This window comes from Mus caroli, unplaced genomic scaffold (genome assembly GCF_978045245.1).
Source record: "Mus caroli unplaced genomic scaffold, Mus_caroli_1 scaffold_2, whole genome shotgun sequence".
In the NCBI taxonomy this organism is placed as follows: Eukaryota; Metazoa; Chordata; class Mammalia; order Rodentia; family Muridae; genus Mus; species Mus caroli.
Genome location: NW_028227257.1, coordinates 150,119,444 through 150,139,769, shown reverse-complemented (window position 1 = coordinate 150,139,769; position 20,326 = coordinate 150,119,444). Strand labels below are relative to the sequence as shown.

General features: G+C 50.6%; 1 protein-coding gene across 4 annotated transcripts; it reads left to right on the top strand.

Annotated features, from left to right (window-relative positions):
• Nucleotides 1–979: 979 nt before the first annotated feature.
• Ntmt1 (N-terminal Xaa-Pro-Lys N-methyltransferase 1) lies at nucleotides 980–20,301 on the top strand. 4 transcript variants are annotated; one of them, XM_021151122.3, is made up of 5 exons: nucleotides 980–1,134; nucleotides 4,392–4,552; nucleotides 16,954–17,157; nucleotides 17,753–18,005; nucleotides 19,679–20,301. In XM_021151122.3, the coding sequence occupies exons 2-5, from the start codon at nucleotides 4,406–4,408 to the stop codon at nucleotides 19,933–19,935; spliced, it is 861 nt and encodes a 286-aa protein (XP_021006781.1). In that variant the 5' UTR covers nucleotides 980–1,134; nucleotides 4,392–4,405; the 3' UTR covers nucleotides 19,936–20,301. The 4 variants fall into 4 exon arrangements, with proteins under 4 accessions (XP_021006781.1, XP_021006791.1, XP_021006794.1 ...); XM_021151132.3 differs by lacking the exons at nucleotides 980–1,134; nucleotides 4,392–4,552 and adding an exon at nucleotides 4,565–4,726; XM_021151135.3 differs by lacking the exons at nucleotides 980–1,134; nucleotides 4,392–4,552 and adding an exon at nucleotides 5,154–5,333.
• Nucleotides 20,302–20,326: the final 25 nt, after the last annotated feature.

Genomic DNA, 20,326 nt, shown 5'->3' with positions numbered 1-20,326 from the left:
CAACATTACAGTTACAGTTAGAGGTTGCAATGGAAATAGTTATATGGTTGGGGTCAACACAGCATGAGGGAGCGTGCATAGGGAGGCTAAGAACCACTGACTTAGCGTTTTGGTTCTGCTCCAATCCTTAATAGCCTTGAGATCTGGGCAGCCAGAGCTTTCCCCTAAAGACAAAGCCTGCATCTGACTCTTGTTCAATTAATTCCTTTTGGGGAAGTCTCCCTACAAGGCACAATCCATCATTCTCCTGCCTCTGTTTTCCAAGTCCTGGGTCACCCCTGGCAGCTCACACATGACTTACAGGCATAGCAGGAGAAGGTGTGGAAGGGCTGGACCTCCTACTGAAATTGTAGACTTCCAGTTTGTAAACTTTGATGGGGAAGTCGCTCTCAGAACAGGACCAGGCTGCAGATACACATGACTTTCTCCCACCTCTTACCCCAGATGCTGACAGTGGATCTGGGGAGGAGCCAAGACCATTTTTGGTGCCCCTTCCCCAAGGCTGGGGATGAGACAGAGAGCCTAGTAAAGCTGTAGCATGGATAAGTGTTCCACCATCCAGCCACATCCAGCCAAGACACAGATTCTGAGCATCATCCCAATTAGGGAGAAAAGGCCCAGTCCCTCCAGCTCTGACACTGGCATCTCCGACTTGCTTCTTCCCAAGACTGTCATCACCTCTAAAAGGATCCTAGGATATCACACTCACCTGCTGGGTGAGGCCACGGAAGGTCCTATAAATTTAGAGCCCCCTGACAGGTGGGCTATTTGCTGGGAGAGCCCATCTTTCCACCTGCTCCCTCTGACAGCTCTGCCCAGGTGCCTGAAAGTGTTCTTAGAGTCATTGTGATCCGATCTTACCCACAGCCACTGGGGAGCAATGGGCACTGTGTCCTGGGGACAAGGGTGGGGCTGGTATACTCTGGGGGGCCCGGGGCCACACCCATAGAGGCCTTGGCACTCCAGGTCAGAGCAGCCATGCCTGATCCAAAGAGGACCAGAGCGCTCTCTTAGACCCAGAGTGGGCTGCGCTTGACTGAGTGGAAGACAAAGATGGATGGAAAGGAGGGGTGTATCACCCCCACCCTCCTAGGACAGGAAGAGCACAGGGGGCCTGGAAATCCAGGAACCAAGGCATGTTCATTTTCTGTTTCTCTCGGCAATATGATGCTGACAGGGTCCTTTTTTCTGGGAGTGCCATGGGGCAAATGGACTCAAATGTGAGTCTTGGTTGGGAGAGCTGGGAGAGGCCCATGAGAGTCCTCAGGTTGGGTGATGAGGGGTTTCTCTGTGTATCCCTGGCTGTCCTGGAACTCACTCTGTAGACCAGGCTGGCCTTGAACTCAGAAATCCGCCTGCCTCTGCTTCCCAAGTGCTGGGATTAAAGGTGTGTGCCACTGTGCCGCTACACCACTGCCTGGCTGGTTTTGTTATTTTATTTATCTTTTTTCCTAAAACAGGGCCTGCAGTTCTCAAATCTAGTCAATGATAACCTTGAACTTCTGATCCTTCTACCAACTGAAGGCCTCTCTGCCTCCTAAATACCGAGACTGTAATAACATCCAGCTACCGCTGGCTTTATGTGGGACTTGGGTATCAAACACAGGACATCATACATGCTAGGCGATCATGCTGCCAACTGAGCTACATCACCATTGTATCATTATTTAAGATGACTCTGTGGGTATCTGTGTGTAAGCATGTGCACGCTCAGTGCAGGAAGCCAGAAATGGACACTGGATCTGTTGGGGTCCAGGAGTCACCCCACAAACCACACAAACACTGATCTCAGTCAGGTAGGGATAGTTTATTGAGTATTCATCACAGGACTGATCAATCAATCGATCAGGGCCTCAGACCAGACTCAGGAGCTGACTGTGACCCCAAGCCAGAATCCTACAGAGCTTTTAAGTATGAAATCCATGAATGTTTGTGCCAAGTTATTTCATCAATCAGGATTTAGGGATAGGGAACTCCTTAGGAGCATATCTTTGCTGTCCATTTATCCTGTCCTCATTTGTCAGGGTGTTTAACTGTGCTGGTGACTTACCTTGCCTGACATTCATGTCTTAACTTGCCAACCAGGATATCATTTACCCATGTACATGACTCTTTCTGCCAAGTAAGATGTCAGTTCCCAGGGAGGTCTCAGGAACTTTACTCACCCCTACTCAAAATGGAAGTCTTATTCCAAATAGCTTCTTATATTAGTGCAGGCGTCTCTCTTATGTTGGGGTCCATCCCAGGGGCAGCTTATAAAAGCAAAACCCATAAAAGTTTATACATAGATGCAGGAAGTGCTGCTAAATGGTTGATTTAGGTCCAAGCTTATTGTGGCTAGTTGTACAAAGCAGTTCAAACTGACTGGTTTTTAATAGCACCAAAGCTCAGGACATACCAGAATATGCAATCAACTTGGGAATGAGAAAGATTCCTAGAAACAACACATGAGAAGTTTTCTTTATAGCAGTAATAACAGCATAAAATATCTGGCTAGACGGGCAGCAGTTACCCAGGCCTTAGCAGGATCCGCTGGAGCTGGAGTTACAGGGGTTGTAAAGACACCCAACATGTGCGCTAGGGACTGAGCTCAGATCTTCTGGAAGAGCAGTTTGTACTCTTAAGGGCTGAGACAGCTTTTTTGAGCAGTTTCCTCAAGCCTCCTCCTCCTCTTCCTTCTCCTTCTTATTATTAATAATTTTGGCTTTTTTGAGACCATGTCTCACTGTGTAGCTTTGGCTGTCCTGGAACTCATTATATAGATTAGGCAGGGTTTAAGCTCACAGAGGTCCTCCTGCCCCTGCCCCTGCCCCGAGTGCTGGGATTAAAGGTGTGAGTCATCACACCAGACCAAACTTGCATTTTAAAGGAAATTTTACTTTTTACTTATCTCTGTGTGCATAAGCATGTGTGCATGCATACATACATGCAGGTGTCTTTTTGAGTCCAGAAGGGGTCAGATTGCCTGGGAACAGAATTCTAGTTCTCTGTAAAAGCAGGAAGTACTCTTCCTTCTTCCCTCCTTCCTTCCTTCCTTCCTTCCTTCCTTCCTTCCTTCCTTCCTTTCTTAAGATAATTTATTTTTGTTTTTATGTTCATGTGCTTTGGCATTTTGCCTGCACATATGTCTGTGTGAAGGTGTGAGATCTTTGAGTTACAGACAGTTGTGAGCTGCCATGTGGGTACTGGGACTTGAATATAGGTTTTCTGGAAGAGCAGCCAGTGCCCTCAACCACTGAGCTATCTCTAAAGCCCTAACAAGCACTCTTAACTACTGAGTCACAAGTCATCTTTTCAGCTCCTTGGCTTTTGTTTTTGAGACAAGGTCTTAGGTAGTGTAGGCTGGTGTTAAGTTCATTGAGATAACCTTTAACTCCTTGTCTTCCGGCCTCCACTTCCCAGGTGCTGGGGTTACAAGTATTCACCACTTTGGGGTGGTGAATAGCTCTTTGAACTATTGAAACCAGGTAATACCTAGAATAACCCAGAGTAGCTATCAACTAATAGGTGCACAGATTTGGGGTGGGAACTCAATTGTGGGTAGGATTTTTCAGCCTCCTAAGCCTCTATTGCTTTCATTGTATTAATGTGTAAATACACATTACGTATGGTAGTGCATTCTTTCAATTCCAGCATTTCAGAGGCAGGAGGATCGCTGTGAGTTTCAGGCTATCCTGGGTTACTTAGCCAGGCACTGATCCAGAAAAAAAAAAAAAAAAAAAAAAAGAATAAGTAAAAGCAAACCCAGCTTTAAGCACCTACTGTATGCAGAGCCCAGGAGGCATGACAGGTAAGTCTAACACCCGGTGTGTCGGCCAACAGAGGTGAGCTTAAGGCAAAAATACTTATTATGCTAACCTTCATTGCCTGCAAGCCCACTGCAAATGCCTAAACTCACAAATCCCACAAATTTAACCCTCCGAGTATTGTAGCTGAAACATTACATCCACCAGTTAGAAGAGGCAACTTAGAACTCCGAGGCGGTTAGAGGGGGTTTGCATGCAGCAAGCTCATCTTTCCTTCAAGACCGGTGCAGATTGTCTGAGTGGATAGGGAAGGGCGGTCCTCAGGAGGGCAAACTTCTAGATTTCTGCTTTATTTGGCCTGGCAATCCTTACCTCTGTCAAAGCCTTTCTTTCCTGTTCTCTTTTCTAGGTTGATATATTATTTTAATATACTAGTGGGCATGGGTGGATTTGAGCAACAATGGCCTTTAATCCTCCTTTTTTTTTTTTTTTTTTGGTTTTTCGAGACAGGGTTTCTCTGTATAGCCCTGGCTGTCCTGGAACTCACTTTGTAGACCAGGCTGGCCTCGAAATCTGCCTGCCTCTGCCTTCCGAGTGCTGAGATTAAAGCGTGCGCCACCACGCCCGGCTTAATTCTCCTTTTAGGGTGGAAAACTCTCATGATGTTGGTTTTTAAGAATCCAGCCTTGTGGCGCATGGAGGCGCGTGCCTGTAACCCCAGCAACCACGTCGATGATGCAGAAGGATCCCGAAGTTTACGGCAAGAACTCAGTTGGACTCTTGTCTTAAAAGAGCTACACCCTGAAGTGAGTGAGATGTCAGCTGTGGATCCTTCATCATGAAGTCCCTGCACGTAGGCAAAAAAACTGGGTTAAGATCCCGCAGGAAAAGGCGATCTGGCCGAAGGATAGGGCGATCAAACCTTGGAGTGCGGCGATCTGGCCAGGGGACGGGGTGAACTGGCCTCGGGGACAAGCGAGGTAGCGATGGGGATGGACGAATTGGCCGTGGGACGGGAAAGGGGGTCCTGTGTTTGGGCGAGCTGGGCGTGGGGAGGGGCGAGTTAGTCGCGCGGAGGGAAGTTCTGGGCGTGTCGAAGCGGTGGGGAGGGGCGAATTGGCCGTGGGGCGGGACTAGGGGGGTCCTGTGTTTGGGCGAGCTGGGCGTTGGGAGGGGCGAGTTAGTCGCGCGGAGGGAAGTTCTGGGCGTGTCGAGTGAGCAGGCCGTGGGGCGGGGTGATCCGGCTTTGGGGCGGGGTGAGCTGGGCGTGGAGAGGGCGGAGTTGGCTGTGGGGGAGGGACGATCTGGACGTGAGCTGCCTGTGGGACGCGGCGATCTGGCCCTGGGGAGGGGCTATCTGTCTGTGGAGAGGGATGAGCTAGTCTTGGGGCGGAGTGAACTGGCCTCGGGGCGGAGCGAGCTTGAGTCCAGCCCCCTCCAGGCTCGGGGAAGTGACGTGTGCGGACAAAGGCAGAGGCCGCGAGGTGTCTGGTCCGGTAAAGTGGTGGCGGCTGCTGTGGGCTACGGTCTTTGCCAGCCTCTTCTCAACCGGTCCTTCTCTCTCGGGTCCCTGGAGCCCCGACCCAGGTAAGTATCGCGAGGGACGCGGCCAGGGAGGAGGGGGGTGCTCACCCCAACTGCCTGAAGCGGTGAGGCCCCGTCGTCAAGTGACCTGGGCCTGGCCCACGTGCACGTCCCATGGAGGTTCACCGATCAGACCTGGGCAGGGACTCTGGTGACCACGGATTGGGTTAGAGGAAGCCACATTGGTGGAGGCTGGCAAGACGTATCTTCACTCGCGCCCGTAAATCACTTTCCAGTCCTCAGTTTCCCCTCTGAGATAAGGAAAGCAGCCACTGCAAGGTTGGTGTGTGGAATCGGCGCGGTGCTTGGCTCAAGTCCTCGCAGTTAAGTGCTTGGTTGCACGGGTTGCCATCACGTTTAAGTGCCTCCAGCTCTGCCAACATAGTTACTGTCATGAGCCCTTGAGGCCAAGGTCAGCCTCTTAAGCAAGGCTGCCTGCCATCTTTTCCAGATGCTCCAGGCTTTGCTGCTCCACCAACTGTGTGTTCATTTTGGTCTTTAATCCTTTTGATAAGGGCCTAGAACAGGTGCTGTAACTGATGACAATAATGTATGGGGTGGGTCACTCAGTGACTGGGGACTAAGTGAGAAGCCTAAATCCTCTCCTAACTTTTGGTCCTATCCCAAGTACTGTTTTAAGGCACATCGTTTCCTTGAGCTGGCTTTCCTGTGTGTGTGCTTGTGTGTGTGTGTGTGTGTGTGTGTGTGTGTGTTGGGGGGCGGGGGAGGGATGCTTTCCTGAAGGCCAGAGCCACATAATCAAAAGGTCAGAGTCTGCAGGTGTGTGGTCCTGGATGTATCGGGAGCTTGTGTTTGCATCTTATGGACTGACCAAAGGCCACATGGTCTCATAGGTGGGCTCCAGCCTTACCAGGGTCTGTGTGATTTGGAGGTTTTAACATGTTTTCCTTGCTTGATCTTTTTTAACTATGTTTGAACTAGGCAGAGGTGGTGCACGCCTCTAATCCCAGCATCCAGGAGGCAGAGGCAGGTGGATCTCTGGGTTTGAGGCCAACCTGGTCTACAAAGTGAGTTCTAGGACAGCCAGGGCTACACAGAGAAACCCTATCTCAAAAACCAGACAGAAAGAGAGAAAAATTGTGTTTTAAGATTTATTTTTAAAGATTTTTTTTTTTGCCGGGCAGTGGTGCTGCACACCTTTAATCCCAGCACTTGGAAGGCAGAGGCAGGCGGATTTCTGAGTTCAAGGCCAGCGTGGTCTACAGAGTGAGTTCCAGGACAGCCAGGGCTACACAGAGAAACTCTGTCTCAAAAAACCAAAAAAAAAAAAAAAAAATTGTTATATGTATGCGAGTATACTTTTGATGTCTTCAGACACTCCAGAAGAGGGCATCAGATCCCATTACAGATGGTTGTGAGTCTCCACGTGGTTGCTGGGAATTGAACTCAGGACCTCTGGAAGAGCAGCTGGTGTTCTTGACTGGCGCTTGTCTCCAGCCTCCGTGTTTAAGGCTTTTTTTTTTTTTTTTTTGTAATATTTGATTATATGTCTATGGGGACAGGGCCCTGGAAGGCAAAGGGAAGGCATCAGATCACCAGGAACCGCAGTGATTGGTGGTTTGGAGCTTTTCCACTGTGAGATGCTGAGAAGAGCAGGCAGTGCTCGCTCTAACAGCTCAGCCATCTCACCAAATGTCTCTGACAGTGGAGAACTGTAAGCTCAAGAGAGTATATGCCTTCCACAGTGGAGCCTGGGGCTTCTCAGGCTTGTTTAATAACTACAGCTTCTCTATGAAGTTCAGGGTGAGTTTCAGACCAGCCATGGTCTCAGAGTGAAAAGAGGACGACAGGCACAATGGGTAGGCAGACTGTGTTTATACACTGTATAATTCAAATGCTGATTTCTCTGCCTGAGTTATCTTTTTTTAGATGTGGATAAGAATCTCTGGTCTTAAGTCTGTGTAAACAGTTTTCTTAACCATTTATTCTCTGCTTTGTCAATGCTGATCGCATCAATACTTGGGCAGAATAGGGAAGAGGGCCGCTCATCTGCCAACCAGAGGAAAGAGATAGGAGAGGGAGATTCGGAGATCATCAGAGAGGATGGGGAATTTGGAGCCATGAAGAAAGGGTCTGGAGAGAGGTCACACAGGATGGGGCTGGGAGGTGGCTAGATTACCATAGAAGGCTAAGGAGGATCTTCTGATTGTTCAGTTATTGAGATGCGGACTTAAATAAATCTTGACTTTCTTGTGTAGTTATTGAGGACTAGCATAAGGTAAAGAAATACAGGCCATTTAAATTCACCATTTATATTTATATTAAGAATAATGTATAGCAGAGTATCTTGCTTGTTATTTAGTCATTTATTTTGAGAGGTGGAGGTGAGAGCCCTGGATCTGCAGCCCAAGTTGTTTCTTCTTTTTATTTATTTTTTGATACAATATTTCATGTAGTCTAGGCTAGCCTCAAAGTCAAAGTCACTTTGTAGCCAAGGATGATTTTGAACTCCTGACCTGCCTGCTTCAGCCTTTGAAGTGCTGGGATTACAGGCATGCACACCATGTTCAGTTTTGGGGGTCCTGAGGCTTGAACCCAGGCTTTTGTGTTTGGATTCTTGAATCAGGCTGGTTTTGATCTCCTGATCCTCTTGCCTCAGCCTCCTGAGTGCTAGCGATATAGGCATGGAATACACTATACCAGCTAAGGGCCCTATCTGAGCTTGCACAGCTGGTAAGCAGAGCCAGGTTCCGATCCAGTCCACCCTACTGTCGAGAGGATGACCTCATTGTAGGACCAGGCCTGACTTCAAAAGGGAAGGCTCTGTTCTTGGAACTAGCCATACACACCCCTAAGTCATCAGTCCCAGGAACTAGGCCATAATTCACCAGCTCCAGGAACAGACCATAAAATCCCCCATCCAGAGAACAGCCTGGAGATAACCAAAAGGATGGGGAAATACCATATCTCAGGATGCTGTGCTGGGCAGCCTTAGATGGTGTGGGTATCTCTGATTCTGTGGTTAGACTCAGTGCAGTCCACTGACCACCTGGACACAAGCAAATCAGAAACTGACCCATGTAACATCCCCTGGCACCCGCCAGGAAAATTTTAAATTACCTAACCCTAGCCAAAATTCCCTAGTTCCCTATAAAATGGCCTGCACACCTTTGTCTGGTGTGGCCTATCTCTGCATGCAGACTTCTTGCTTTCTTGAAATAAAAACACTTGCCAATTGCATATGTGAGTGGTGGTCTCCGTGCGGCACTTTTAGACTTAACATTTTTGGTGCATGGGCCAGGAAGCACCCCTGACACCCTTGTCACATTGAATGTTTGACCACTGGCTGGTACATGAGTACTCTGTGTCCCAGTTGTCTGTGTTCCTGTATGTCCAGACAGTCTGAGTTTGTGAGTAGCTTAAGCCAATTACTAGAGGCTCCAGGTGGTTCAGGCAGACACCAGTGGAACCCTCGTCATTGTGACCCACTTGAAGGAGACTTGAGGGTCCCACCTGAAGGGAACTTGATCCCACTGGTGGTTCTGACAGAACGGGGCAGGTCGGAACCCACTCTTGGGACAGGCCTTCATTCTGAATTTTCATGTGCTGTCCCAGTACATTTCTGTGTGAATTGTTCTTTTGTGTCTCTGTCTATTTATTTGTAACTGTCTTGATTCTAGAAATGGGCCAAAGCAGCTCCACCCCCTTGAGTCTTACGTTAGATCATTTCAAGGAGATCCGTAAATTAGCAGCCAGATAAGGGCTTCATGTAAAGAAAAAGATGTCTGTCTTCTGAAGAGATGACTGGGTCACCTTCGGTGTGGGATAGCCTAAGGAAGGAACCTATGACCTCCCACCAACTATAGAGTGAAGGACATTGTCTATGAAAAACCAGGCCACCTGGACCAGGTTGCCTAGCTAACCACCTGTGAGACCCTAGTGAAAGAGCCTTCTCTGCCTGGTTAAACCCACCCACCCACCCATCTCCCCTCCCTCCCTCCCTTCCTCCCTCTAGGGGCATGAAGTGGAGGAAAGGAGAGAGGTCCCTAGGCCATCAGCGCCCTCTATCCCATCCTGCGCCCCTCAGGAGGTTTTGAAGAGGAAGCTCTCTCTCCACTCCCCTGTTACCAGCCATCAGGAAATCTGAGGGAGGGGGCAGCAAGAGGGGAAGAAGAGCCCGTAGGGGAAATGGCAAGTACATCACATCACACACGCGGGCAGGTGGGTGGAAATTAAAGGTTTACCCCCGGGCCACCATAAGGCGGTTCACAAGTTTGTCCAAAGTGATCCAGTAACGGCAGGGACAGGATGGGTCACCAGGGGCCTTCCTGACATGGCTGCTAATAACTTACCGAACTTATACACTCTTCAACCCAGAAGCCAAGGAAAACCAGTCAGTGGTAAATGGCCTTTGTCAACCAGGCAGCACCAGACATTCTCAAGTTGCAGAGACTACAAGGTTTAGAAGGTAAGGTGTATCAGAGAGACAAACAAAGGGATTGGCCAAGATCCTTTTGGCAGCATTGGCAGGGCCTAAAGAAAAAGAATAAGAAAAGTAAAGATGGTGGCATTTGGAAATATAAATAAAAGAGGAAGGAGGATGCGGTCAGGATTACAGAGAGATCGTGTGCTCATTGTGAGAAGGTAGGACACGGGGAAAGTGAATGCCCCAGTGGAGTCCCCCATGGAGTCTAAGGACCTGGAGCTGGAAGAGATGGGTGATTGGGGGAGGTGGGGCTCCGTGCCCCTCTCCAAGCCTTGAGTGACCCTAAAAGTGGAAGGAAGCCTATGAAGTTTCTGGTGGACATGGGCACAATACTCCCTCCTAAAACGACCTCTGGGGCCATTATGTTAAAGACAGGCCTGGGAGCAATGGGGACTGGCCCATACTCATGGACTGTTGTCCCTGATTGGTGATTTGGGGAATGGACCCACTCTTTTGTGGTCATCTCCGAATGCCCGTACCCCTTGCTGGGAAGAAACGTGCTGACTAAAGTGGGAGCCCATATTCACTTCAGTCCAACCTGGGTCTCTGTGACTGATTGGGAAGGAAAAGCCACACACATCCTCACCATGGCGTTGGTAGATGAACACAAGTTATTCATAGACACCCCCAACTCTGGTCGAAGGAGGGAAGCGGGAGAGCCTGCTACAGTGTTGGATCCAAGAGATCTCAGAAGCCTGGGCAGAATCGGGCATTTGGCTGGACCAAGCACTGAGCCCTGTGTTGGTACAGCTGAAGGCCAGTGCAGTGCCAGCCTGAATCAGATGATACCCACTGCCCTGGGAGCCACGCTGGGGACCCCCCCCACACACACACATCGGGCACTCAGCCTGGAATACCTCCCTGCTGCTGGTTAAAAAGCCCAGCTCTACTGACTATAGGCCGATGCAGAACCTCCAGGAGGTAAACAAGTGGGTTCAGGATCTCCATCTTACTGTTCTGAACACACACAGCCTCCTCGGGACCCTTCCCCATGGGTATGCTATACCATCCTGGGTCTTACAGATGCCAACAGCTAGTCCCTCTTTCCCTTTGAGTGGCTAGACCCAGATGAAGGACACATAGACAGCTGCCTCGGACACAGCTTCCCCAAGGGTTCCAACACTCCCCTAGCATCTTCCGTGAGGTTCTCCATGGGGATTTGGGTGAGTACAGCGAGCCCACCCAAATGTCAGTCCGATGCAGTACGTCGATGACTTGATAATTGCTGTTGACACCATTGGAGGCCTATAAAGCCGCCACTAAGGAACCCCCTAAAACATCGTGAAGACTGGAGTACCATGTGTCTGCCAAGAAAGTTCAGCTCTGCCAACTCTAGTAACCTACCTAGGCTACATACTTGAGAGGGGGGAAGATGGCTGTCGAGAGCGAGAAAAGAGACTATTCTGAGGATCCCTGGCTCACCAGTCTCTGGGACATAAGGGAGTTCCTGGGGTTGGCTGGGGTCCTTGGGTTTGCTGAACTGGCCTGTCCTCTGATTGAGGTGACTCGTGGGGGGAACGCTCCATTGGAGTGGACTGAGAAAATGGAGGAGACATTTGGCAAGTCAAAGATACCTGTGAGGCTCTCCTGTGCTGGCCTTGCTAGGTGTCTCCAAGCCGTTCCCCTCCAGTGTGGGCAAAAGAGAAAGGATTAGCAAAAGGGGTCCTTAACCAGTCTCTCGGGCCCTGGAGAAGACCAGTGGCATATTTGTCAAAATGATGGGACCCAGTGGCAACTGGATAGCCCCCGTGCCTCCAGATAATAGTGGCCACAGCCTTGCTGGTCAAAGACTCAGACAAGCTAACTCCGGGCCAGAACCTCAAGGTGACTGACTAGCCTCTGAAGGGGTCAAGCATCTTCCCGACAGGTGGCTGACCAATGCCAGGTTAGCCCACTACCAGGCTCTGCTCCTGATCCCCCCACCCCAAATCAAGTTCATCACCAGCAGCACCCTTAACTCGGCCACCCTGCTCCCTGGCCTGGACCTGGACGGTCCCTTGCATGACTGCTCAGATTCTGAGCCATCTACAAGGGACAAGACTGGACTTTAAGGACGTTCCCCTTAAGCAGAATTAACATGGTATACAGATGGCAGCAGCTTTGTCTGAGATGGCACCTGATATGCGGGGACTACGGTGACCATTGGGGATGTAGCCTCAGGTATATCAGCCAAAAAACTGAATTAATAGCTTTGGCTAAGGGCCTACATCTAGGCCAAAGAAAAAGACTCCATACCTATACAGACAGCCTGTGTGCTTTTTCAACCATGCATGTTCATGGGGCCATCTACAAGGAAAAGAGGACTTCTCACCTCAGAAGGAAAGGAGGCCATGGCCTGGTGCCCCACCTGCTGTATAGTCAACTCTAAGCATGGAGAGACCTCCAGATTGGGGTCCAGGGAAAGGGGAGCTCGACCTGGAGTAAACTGGGAAGTCAAGCCCGGTACAGATCTTGCTAGTGTTGGTAGCGCGTTTTCAGGAAGGACAGAGGCACACCCACCAAGAAGTTGTTAGACATCATCCCAAGGTATGACCTCCTTGTATTCCTGTGGTCAGACAATGGACCTCGCTGCTTCATCTCTCAGGTAACCCCGACGTGAGTCAAGGCTGTGGGGACAAATTGCAAACTCCATCCCCAAAGGTCAAGTAAAAAGAATGAATTGGACCTTAAAGGAGACCTTAACTAAATCAACCCACGACTGGCGGTGAGTGGGTGTCTCTCCTTCCCTTCGCTCTCTTTAGGATTTAGAATTCCCCCTGTACTTGAGGACTAACTCCTTTTGAAGTTATGTGCGCTAGGCCCCCACCTCTGCCACCTGATAGAAAGGCAGCAGTCCTAGCTGAAGTTGATCATGAGTTTCTTTCCTCCCTCCAAGCCTTATTCCAGGTACAGTAATCATCAAAAGACACCAAAAGGAGACATTGGAGCCCACCTGGAAGGGACCAAACACTTTAATCCTGACCACCCCAAAACAGTCAAAGTTGACGAGGTCTGAGCTTAGATACATCGTTCCTAGGTAAAATCTATTGACCCACATGCAGACTCAGACCACTACATGCCTAAGGCCAGCACTGGACTGTGGTGAGCTGCCACCTACCCATGAGACCCACTTAAGCTAAGAGTTCACAAACTCTTGCCTCACACACACCCTGCTTCACCCTAAACAGTGGCAGGTCCCGACAGGTCCCAACAAGTCTCCAGAGGGCTCCATCTACCTGCTTCTCATACTTGGTCTGCTTGTATGAAGTCTGCAGATTTCAGCGGACACAAACCCTCATCAACTGCCACCATCAAATGGATACTTCAAGACCCTGAGAGAACCCCATGAGACTTAGGGAGAGAGGTACAGGCTTTGACACTGACTGGTCCCAGAAATACTACCTTTTTCATTTTTAACCTAGAACTTTGTGCCCTGCCGGATACATATGGAAGGATCCAGGTTGAAGAGGCAAACCCTGTTCGTCACATCAGAAACTGCAAAGCTCTAAGGCCAGCTTGGGAAGGATGGCCAGGAACAGCGACCGTCCAACTCTGTGTGCCCAGGGACAAGTGATTGTGGGACTTTTCGGTGGCACTGAAAGCTGCTTTTGTGTTAAATGGGAGTTGTGAGGCCAATGCCCCACCGGTGCCTGATAACTGGGATCTTATCCAGATAGTCAGGACAGCAAACCTGACACCCAGCGGACTGGTGGGCTCGACGGAGGAACCCCATCTCCATCTCAATAACAGAGAAGGGACAGAAGAGCAGAGGATGGGAGGCTGGGAAGGCGCAGGGCTTAATGGTGTATCTTGGACACAATAGGGGACTCCTCTTCCCCTCCTCATCTGGAACCTCTCTATAGCGATAGGACCAGTGGCACTGGCAACGCCAACACCTGTCCTAAAGGCCACATCAGCCTCAGTTCTAGATCCCTGCTCTCTAGAACCTCTAGGGGGAAGGCTCGCTTCCCTCGCCTTAAACATCTTTGCAGTCACACCCTTACCATGGAAGCCAGCAGCTCCTTTGCCGTGCACCACAGTGTTACTTGATCTACCTGCACCTCACTTGGACCCCTTGGTTCCATCCACAGGTTCTCCCAAAACCCCAGCTTGTGTGTTTGGCTACTCTGTTCCCTCGAGTCTGTTACCTTCCTTGTAGTACCTATATGGAGATGGCTCTGGATCATCACAGGAAAAGACAAGATTTGGGGCCTCAGCAATTCGACTTCCAGTGCTAGTGGGGTCTAGCACAGCTGTGGGAATCAGCACTGGTACTGATAGAACCTAGTGGGGAAACCCCCACTCAATTCAGCGTGCACCCCAAAAATTATGAATAGACCATCTTGATGTAATTACATGAGGTAGTTTAATGATGGAGCTCCGGACCGACATGCATCCCACACAGGAGATAACAGATGTCGGCCACGAGGCTCAAAAGCTAGGGGTTTTTATGGGGTAAAGGGCTTAGGGGTGTGGAATTCAGCATAGTGACACACTATTGGCATATTCAAACATCAGCAGAAAAATTACATGTACGTGCAGGGTGTCAGAATTCTGTGAGTTGTTGACTCAGTTCAGATAGCCCTGTTATGTCCTCACATTCCTCTTTTTCTTTATGGTCAAGCTGTTCCCAGGAATGTTTTAACTACGGGGCATACCTGGGTTTGTTTTTCTTTTTTCTCAGTCCCAGGCAGCCTCTAGCTCACAAACAACCAGCAATTTCTGAGTACTTTATATGACTTACAGGTCTTGAAATTTCATCTTTTTTTCAGTACCACAGCCTTAGTCAAGGCACATCAACGCTTCAGGCCCTAGACAACCCTACAGACTTAAATCTAGCTAAAATTCCCCTAGTTCCCTATAAAGAGTCCTGTGTGCCTTTGTCTGGGGTTGTCGCCATATTTGTGAATGGCCAACCCTGCATGCAGGCTTCCTACTTTTGCGAAATAAAAACTCTTGCCAAATGCATATGGGGTTTCTGTGTGGTGCTTTCGGACTTAATACTGCCAGAGCCATTTGTTTTGGTTTGAGAAGGCTCAATGGTCTTACTTCATAGCTGTGGTTGGTCTGAGACTCCCTGTGTAAACCAGACCAGCCTGGACAGAGATCCTTCTGCTTCTGTCTACTGAGTGCCTCCACCATCACACCTGACTGTGTTTGTTTTTCAGGATAGGGTTTCTCTGTGCAGATCAGGCTGGCCTTGAACCCAGGGATTCATCTGTCTCATGGACAGAGTGCTGGGATTAAAGGTGTGACCCCATAGGTCAGTCTCCCTCCTCTGTGTCTCCCTCTCTTCCCTTTCCCCCTTCTCCTTCCTTCCAGGAGCACCTCTGCTCTTTACACAGGGCCAGCTGCTGATCATAGAGATTCATAGCAGGCTCTGCCTGCCATGCTGCCCGAGCAGGGCTGTAACACAACGCAGGTTTTGTTCATTTAGCCTGCAGTTGCTTTCAGGCTCCTTCAGATGATGTCTCAGGTGCCGTAAAGGCCTGCTGGTGACAGTTACACGTTTCCTTCTCTTCTCCTGGGAACAGAGACTTAGCAAGGCAGCTGCCCAGGTGGAGCGTGGTGTAATTAGATGACTCCAAGGATGTACGGGTGAGCATGAAGCCTCTCTGCCCATGAACTAGCCTCGAATAAACACATAGCCACGCTGCCCTGACCCTTCCTATCCATGGCCGTGCAGTTTCATGGAGCAGGTGAAAGCTTGTTTTGGCTTTGTTTTCCCAGACAGGGTTTCTCTGTGTAGCCCTGGCTAGCCTGAAATTCCTTATGTAGACCAGGCAGCCCTGAGACTCAGCGATCCACCTGCCTCTGCCTCCCCAGTGCTGGAAATAAAGATGTGCGCCTCCCCCCGGGGAGGATGTCACTCTTGATGTCCTGGATCCTCAGGAGCCTTGGGGCCATGCAGCAGACACTAGGGGGCTGTGTTTGGCAGGGCCTCAGGAAGCATGTGTCTTCATGAGATGGCTGTAAGAGCAAATCAACCCAGAACTTGCATTTCCAGGCTTGGATGTGATCCACCCCCACACCTACCCCAGCTGCTTCCTAGAAGCAAGTGGGATTCTTGTAAATTAGATTTCTCAAGAGACTTTGGCAGATCAACAGATGATGTTGGTAACAGTGTCATCTGGTTTGAGGGGTCTGGGAGTCTCCAAAAGTGAGAAATGGCTGTCCCCGTGCATGCTCACTCAGTCACTCTACCGCCAACCAGCAAGGGCCCTTAAACTCCAGCACCGCAAAGGCTGTGCCAGATCCTAGCCCTGCTCAGAGGAGCTGGCATCCTGGGGCCGGCAGACAGGCAGAGCCTGCTCCCTTCTCTGGTTCTCTCCCATTCTCCTCAGCTGGTAAGGACCACATGTGCTGGATGCCCATGTGCTGGTGGGTCCTGGGGAGATATCGGAACATTTTCTTAGGACTTGGGGGCAGCGGGGGAGGCTGGTTGCTGGGCCCCAGTGTAAGCATTGAGCTCCTGTGTGGAAGAGGTCTGAATGTTGTCCTAGCTGGTAGTGGTTGGGACATAGTTGCTATGGTGACTAGAGAGTCACCTGACAGCCTTCTGGTTCCAGGTCATCCCCAGTCCCCAGGCAAGTACGCGGTGATGTTCGGGCTGATGTTCTCTGTCTACTCTGGTTCCCAAGCCGCAGTTCCTACCTTTCTGCTTGCAGGGGTGATGGTCTCGGGGGCCGGCAGGCCTTCACATTGCTCTGTGGGCCAGAAACTTTGCAGCGGAAGGTATCTGTTGTCAGAAGTATGCTGCTGCCTTCCCTGGGCCAGTGCTACTGGCAGGGCGTCGTAAAGCAGTGTGGTATTTAGAACCAGGCTCCTCGACCTGTTACTCCAAGGACCTCTTGGGGTGCAGGATGACTGTATGTCTTCCTCTGGCACCAAACCATTGTCACAAAGAGTATGATAATGTTGCAGTAGGGACCAGTGACAGACAAGGCTTCTTGCTTTTCTTGTGTTTCTTCCCGCTTCCAGTCACAGAAGTACTTGACAGAGACCTCTCAGCAGCCCATGGGGCCCCTTTCCGGTGTGTGCCTTTTATTGTTCTTCTCTGGCTTTGCTGTTTTGCTCCCAGATTCTCATGCTGACTCTTAGTGTTGAGTTGTGACTTGGGTGCTCAGCAACACTGCCTGTACGCTAGAGGCTTCCTGCCATTCAGTGCCCTGCTCACCCTGCCTCTTCCGTGTTCAGGGGAGCAGAGCGGTGGCTGGCGACCTCACGGCTGGTGACGTCATGACAAGCGAGGTGATTGAGGATGAGAAACAGTTTTATTCGAAGGCCAAGACCTACTGGAAGCAGATCCCACCCACGGTGGACGGCATGCTCGGGGGGTATGGCCACATCTCCAACATCGACCTCAACAGCTCCCGGAAGTTTCTGCAGAGGTTTTTAAGGGTAGGCAGGTTTGATGCCCTCTCCAGGAGAGGCTGTGGCTCTGGTGGGGCAGTGTGGGGAGCCACTTCCACATACCACACTGCAGGTTCTCCACTCATCTTGTTGGTGACTGCCACCAAAGGCCCTAAAGAGCTGAGCGGTGATTGGGTGGGACTTGTGACCGTGAGTTTTGTCTCAGAGCCACAAGTCAGAAGCTGGCCAGGCACTAGGGACTTAGCAGCCTGGCCTAGGAGTGCTGGGGGCCGTGGGTGGTGACTGTCCTCCTGTGACTCCTTTTCATGCAGCTCTCTGTCTGTGTCCTTCCTTCTCAGCTCCACGAAGCCCAGGGGTGAGCCCCACAGGAGGCCCTTACCCTCTCTCTGTAGCCCCACTGCCATCCCTAGCACTGTCACCCTGTGGGCTCCTGGGGACTCTGGAGGGAAAGGAGATTGTCCACCTGTTTTTTCTAGCTGTCACCTTGAAGTGACCTTAGAAAGAGTCTGCTTGCCCTCCAGTGACAGGCCAGTGCAGGAGCCTGACTTAGCTTTCTGGGACTCATGGGAAGGGCCATGTGGTTGTAGTGCCTTGTGAGTCATACGTTGCCCCTGTGTTTTAGGAAGGCCCAAACAAGACAGGGACTTCCTGCGCCTTGGACTGTGGTGCTGGTATTGGAAGGATCACCAAGCGCCTGCTCCTGCCACTCTTCAGGGTGGTTGACATGGTCGACGTGACGGAAGACTTCCTGGCCAAAGCCAAGACCTACCTGGGGGAAGAGGGCAAGAGGGTGAGGAACTACTTCTGCTGTGGGCTGCAGGACTTCAGCCCTGAGCCTGGCTCCTATGACGTGATCTGGATCCAGTGGGTGATAGGTAAGGGTCCCATTGCTCTTCCCCATATGCACCGTGCTCCCTGCCACTCAGGTGCTCCATCAGCCCTAGTGAGCTGGCCAGCCGAGATGCAGCTCCCTCCCACTTCCCAGGACCATAAGGAGAGGTGCCTGAAGCCAACTGAATAGCAGCTATCTAGTGGGCCATCTTAAGTGCTCAGTGACTCTGATTAGGACATGAGACCATGAGCTTTGTTAGGGTTGATTCTTTTTACATTTTTATTTCAGGGGCTAGAGAAATGGCTCAGCAGTTAAGAGCATTGGGGGTTCTTGCAAAGGACCTGGCTTCCATTCATAGCACCCAGATGGTGACTCATGGCCATTGTCAACTGCAGTGTTAGGGGATCTAGTGCCCTCTTCTGGCTTGAGTGGACACCAGGCACACACATGGTACAGATATCTACATGCAGGCCAAATACACATACACATGAAAAGTAAGAGTAGATTAATTAAAAGTAAAATTAGAATTAAAAAAATTAAAATTTTTATGAGTACTTGCAAATCTTTGTCATGTGTGTGCAGTACTCATAGTGGCCAGAAGAGGGCACCATCCCCTGGAGCTGGAGTTCCTGACAGCTGTGAATCACCTGTGGATGCTGGGAACTAAACCCTGGTCCACTGGAAGAGAAGTTGTGCTTCTGATCCAAACCATCTCTCCAGCCCTATCTATCTATCTATCTATCTATCTATCTGTCTGTCTGTCTATCTATTTGTCTATTTCAATCTCCTTATAGCTCCTTATATCTTAGATTGGCCTCAAACCTAAACTCCTGCCAAGTGGCAGGAGTGTGGCAAACACAGCCCGGCCAGGCCAGGGATGTAACTGCACTTGTGCTGTTTGCAGTGGGGTTTGTGGAGTGTCTTAGTCAGGGTTTCTATTCCTGCACAAAACATCATGACCAAGAGGCGAACTGGGGAGAGAAGGATTTATTCAGCTTACACTTCCATGTTGCTGTTCATCACCAGAGGAAGTCAGGACAAGAACTCAAGCAGGGCAGGAACTTGGAGGCAGGAGCTGATGCAGAGGCCATTGAGGAGTGTGACTTACTGGCTTGTTTCCCCTGGCTTGCTCAGCTTGCTTGCTTATAGAACCCAGGACCACCAGCCCAGGGATGGCACCCCCACAGTGAGCTGGGCTGTCTCTCATTGATCACTAATTGAGGAAATGCCTTACAGCTGGATCTCATGGAGGCATTTCCTCAACTGAGGCTCCTTTCTCTGTGATAACTCCAGCTTGTATCAAGTTGACATACAAAACCAGCCAGTACAGGGGCCATGCCTGTGTGACCTAACAGCTCATCTGGAATGCTAAGCACAGGGCTGCTGATCTTATAACACTTGCCTTCTCATGGGGGTGGGGTGGGGTGTACAGTACATAGATAGTGCTGCTGTGAACACTGTGGGCTTGGCCCTTTTGTTTGGGGGCTTTCAGCTCCACCTTCCGATCTAGGCCTGGGAAGGGTGTGTGGTATGATGGGTAGGTGTCGAGCAGGGCTGGAGGGCACCCAATCAGGTTAATCCCAGCTTCTGACTCTGCTTTTGTGTGGATAACGTCTGGCCTCCTTTGGCATGAGATGGTCTTAAGATCGACAGAGACACTTGCTGGCCTGTGCGCAGGGCACACATATGGCACCCTCACGCCTCTCTTCTCCCCAGGCCACCTGACGGATCAGCACCTGGCTGAGTTTCTGCGACGCTGCAAGCGGGGCCTGCGCCCCAACGGCATCATCGTCATCAAGGACAACATGGCCCAGGAGGGTGTGATCCTGGATGACGTGGACAGCAGTGTGTGCCGTGACCTTGAGGTGGTCCGCCGGATCATCCGCAGTGCAGGCCTCAGCCTCCTGGCCGAGGAGCGCCAGGAAAACCTGCCAGATGAGATCTACCATGTCTACAGCTTCGCCCTGAGATGAAGCCAGGGCCAGAGCTGGGGGCCAGCAGCTGGCAGGCCAAGAGACACACCATTGACTCCAGTGGGAAGGGTCAAGCCCTAGGGGAGGTGTGCCCTGGATTGGGGCACTGCAGCCCTGTCACTCTAAAGCACCCTGGCAGCTTCCCACAGGGCTATGGAAAGCAAGAGTTGTCACCGCTGGACTATCTGCCCGAGGGGAAAGACTTCACTTGGTTGCCTAGGGACCCCAATGTGTGGACTGCTGTGTTCCAGGACAGCCAGGCCACACATGGTACCTGCCAGACAGTACCACTTACAGAAATGGTCACAGCAGCCTGCAGCTCTTAGGAGCTCCTCTCTGACACAGCCAATAAAAGGGTGAGTCCTATTCTCAGATGTCCCAGGCAGTCTGT

Excerpts from the sequence above, each read along its gene's own strand:
- Ntmt1 (XM_021151122.3), top strand. The coding sequence starts at position 4,406 with ATGATGTTGGTTTTTAAGAATCCAGCCTTGTGGCGCATGGAGGCGCGT. Across the intron at positions 4,553-16,953 it reads TAAAAGAGCTACACCCTGAA|GGGAGCAGAGCGGTGGCTGG; the intron begins GTGAGTGAGATG and ends TTCCGTGTTCAG. Across the intron at positions 17,158-17,752 it reads TTCTGCAGAGGTTTTTAAGG|GAAGGCCCAAACAAGACAGG; the intron begins GTAGGCAGGTTT and ends CCTGTGTTTTAG.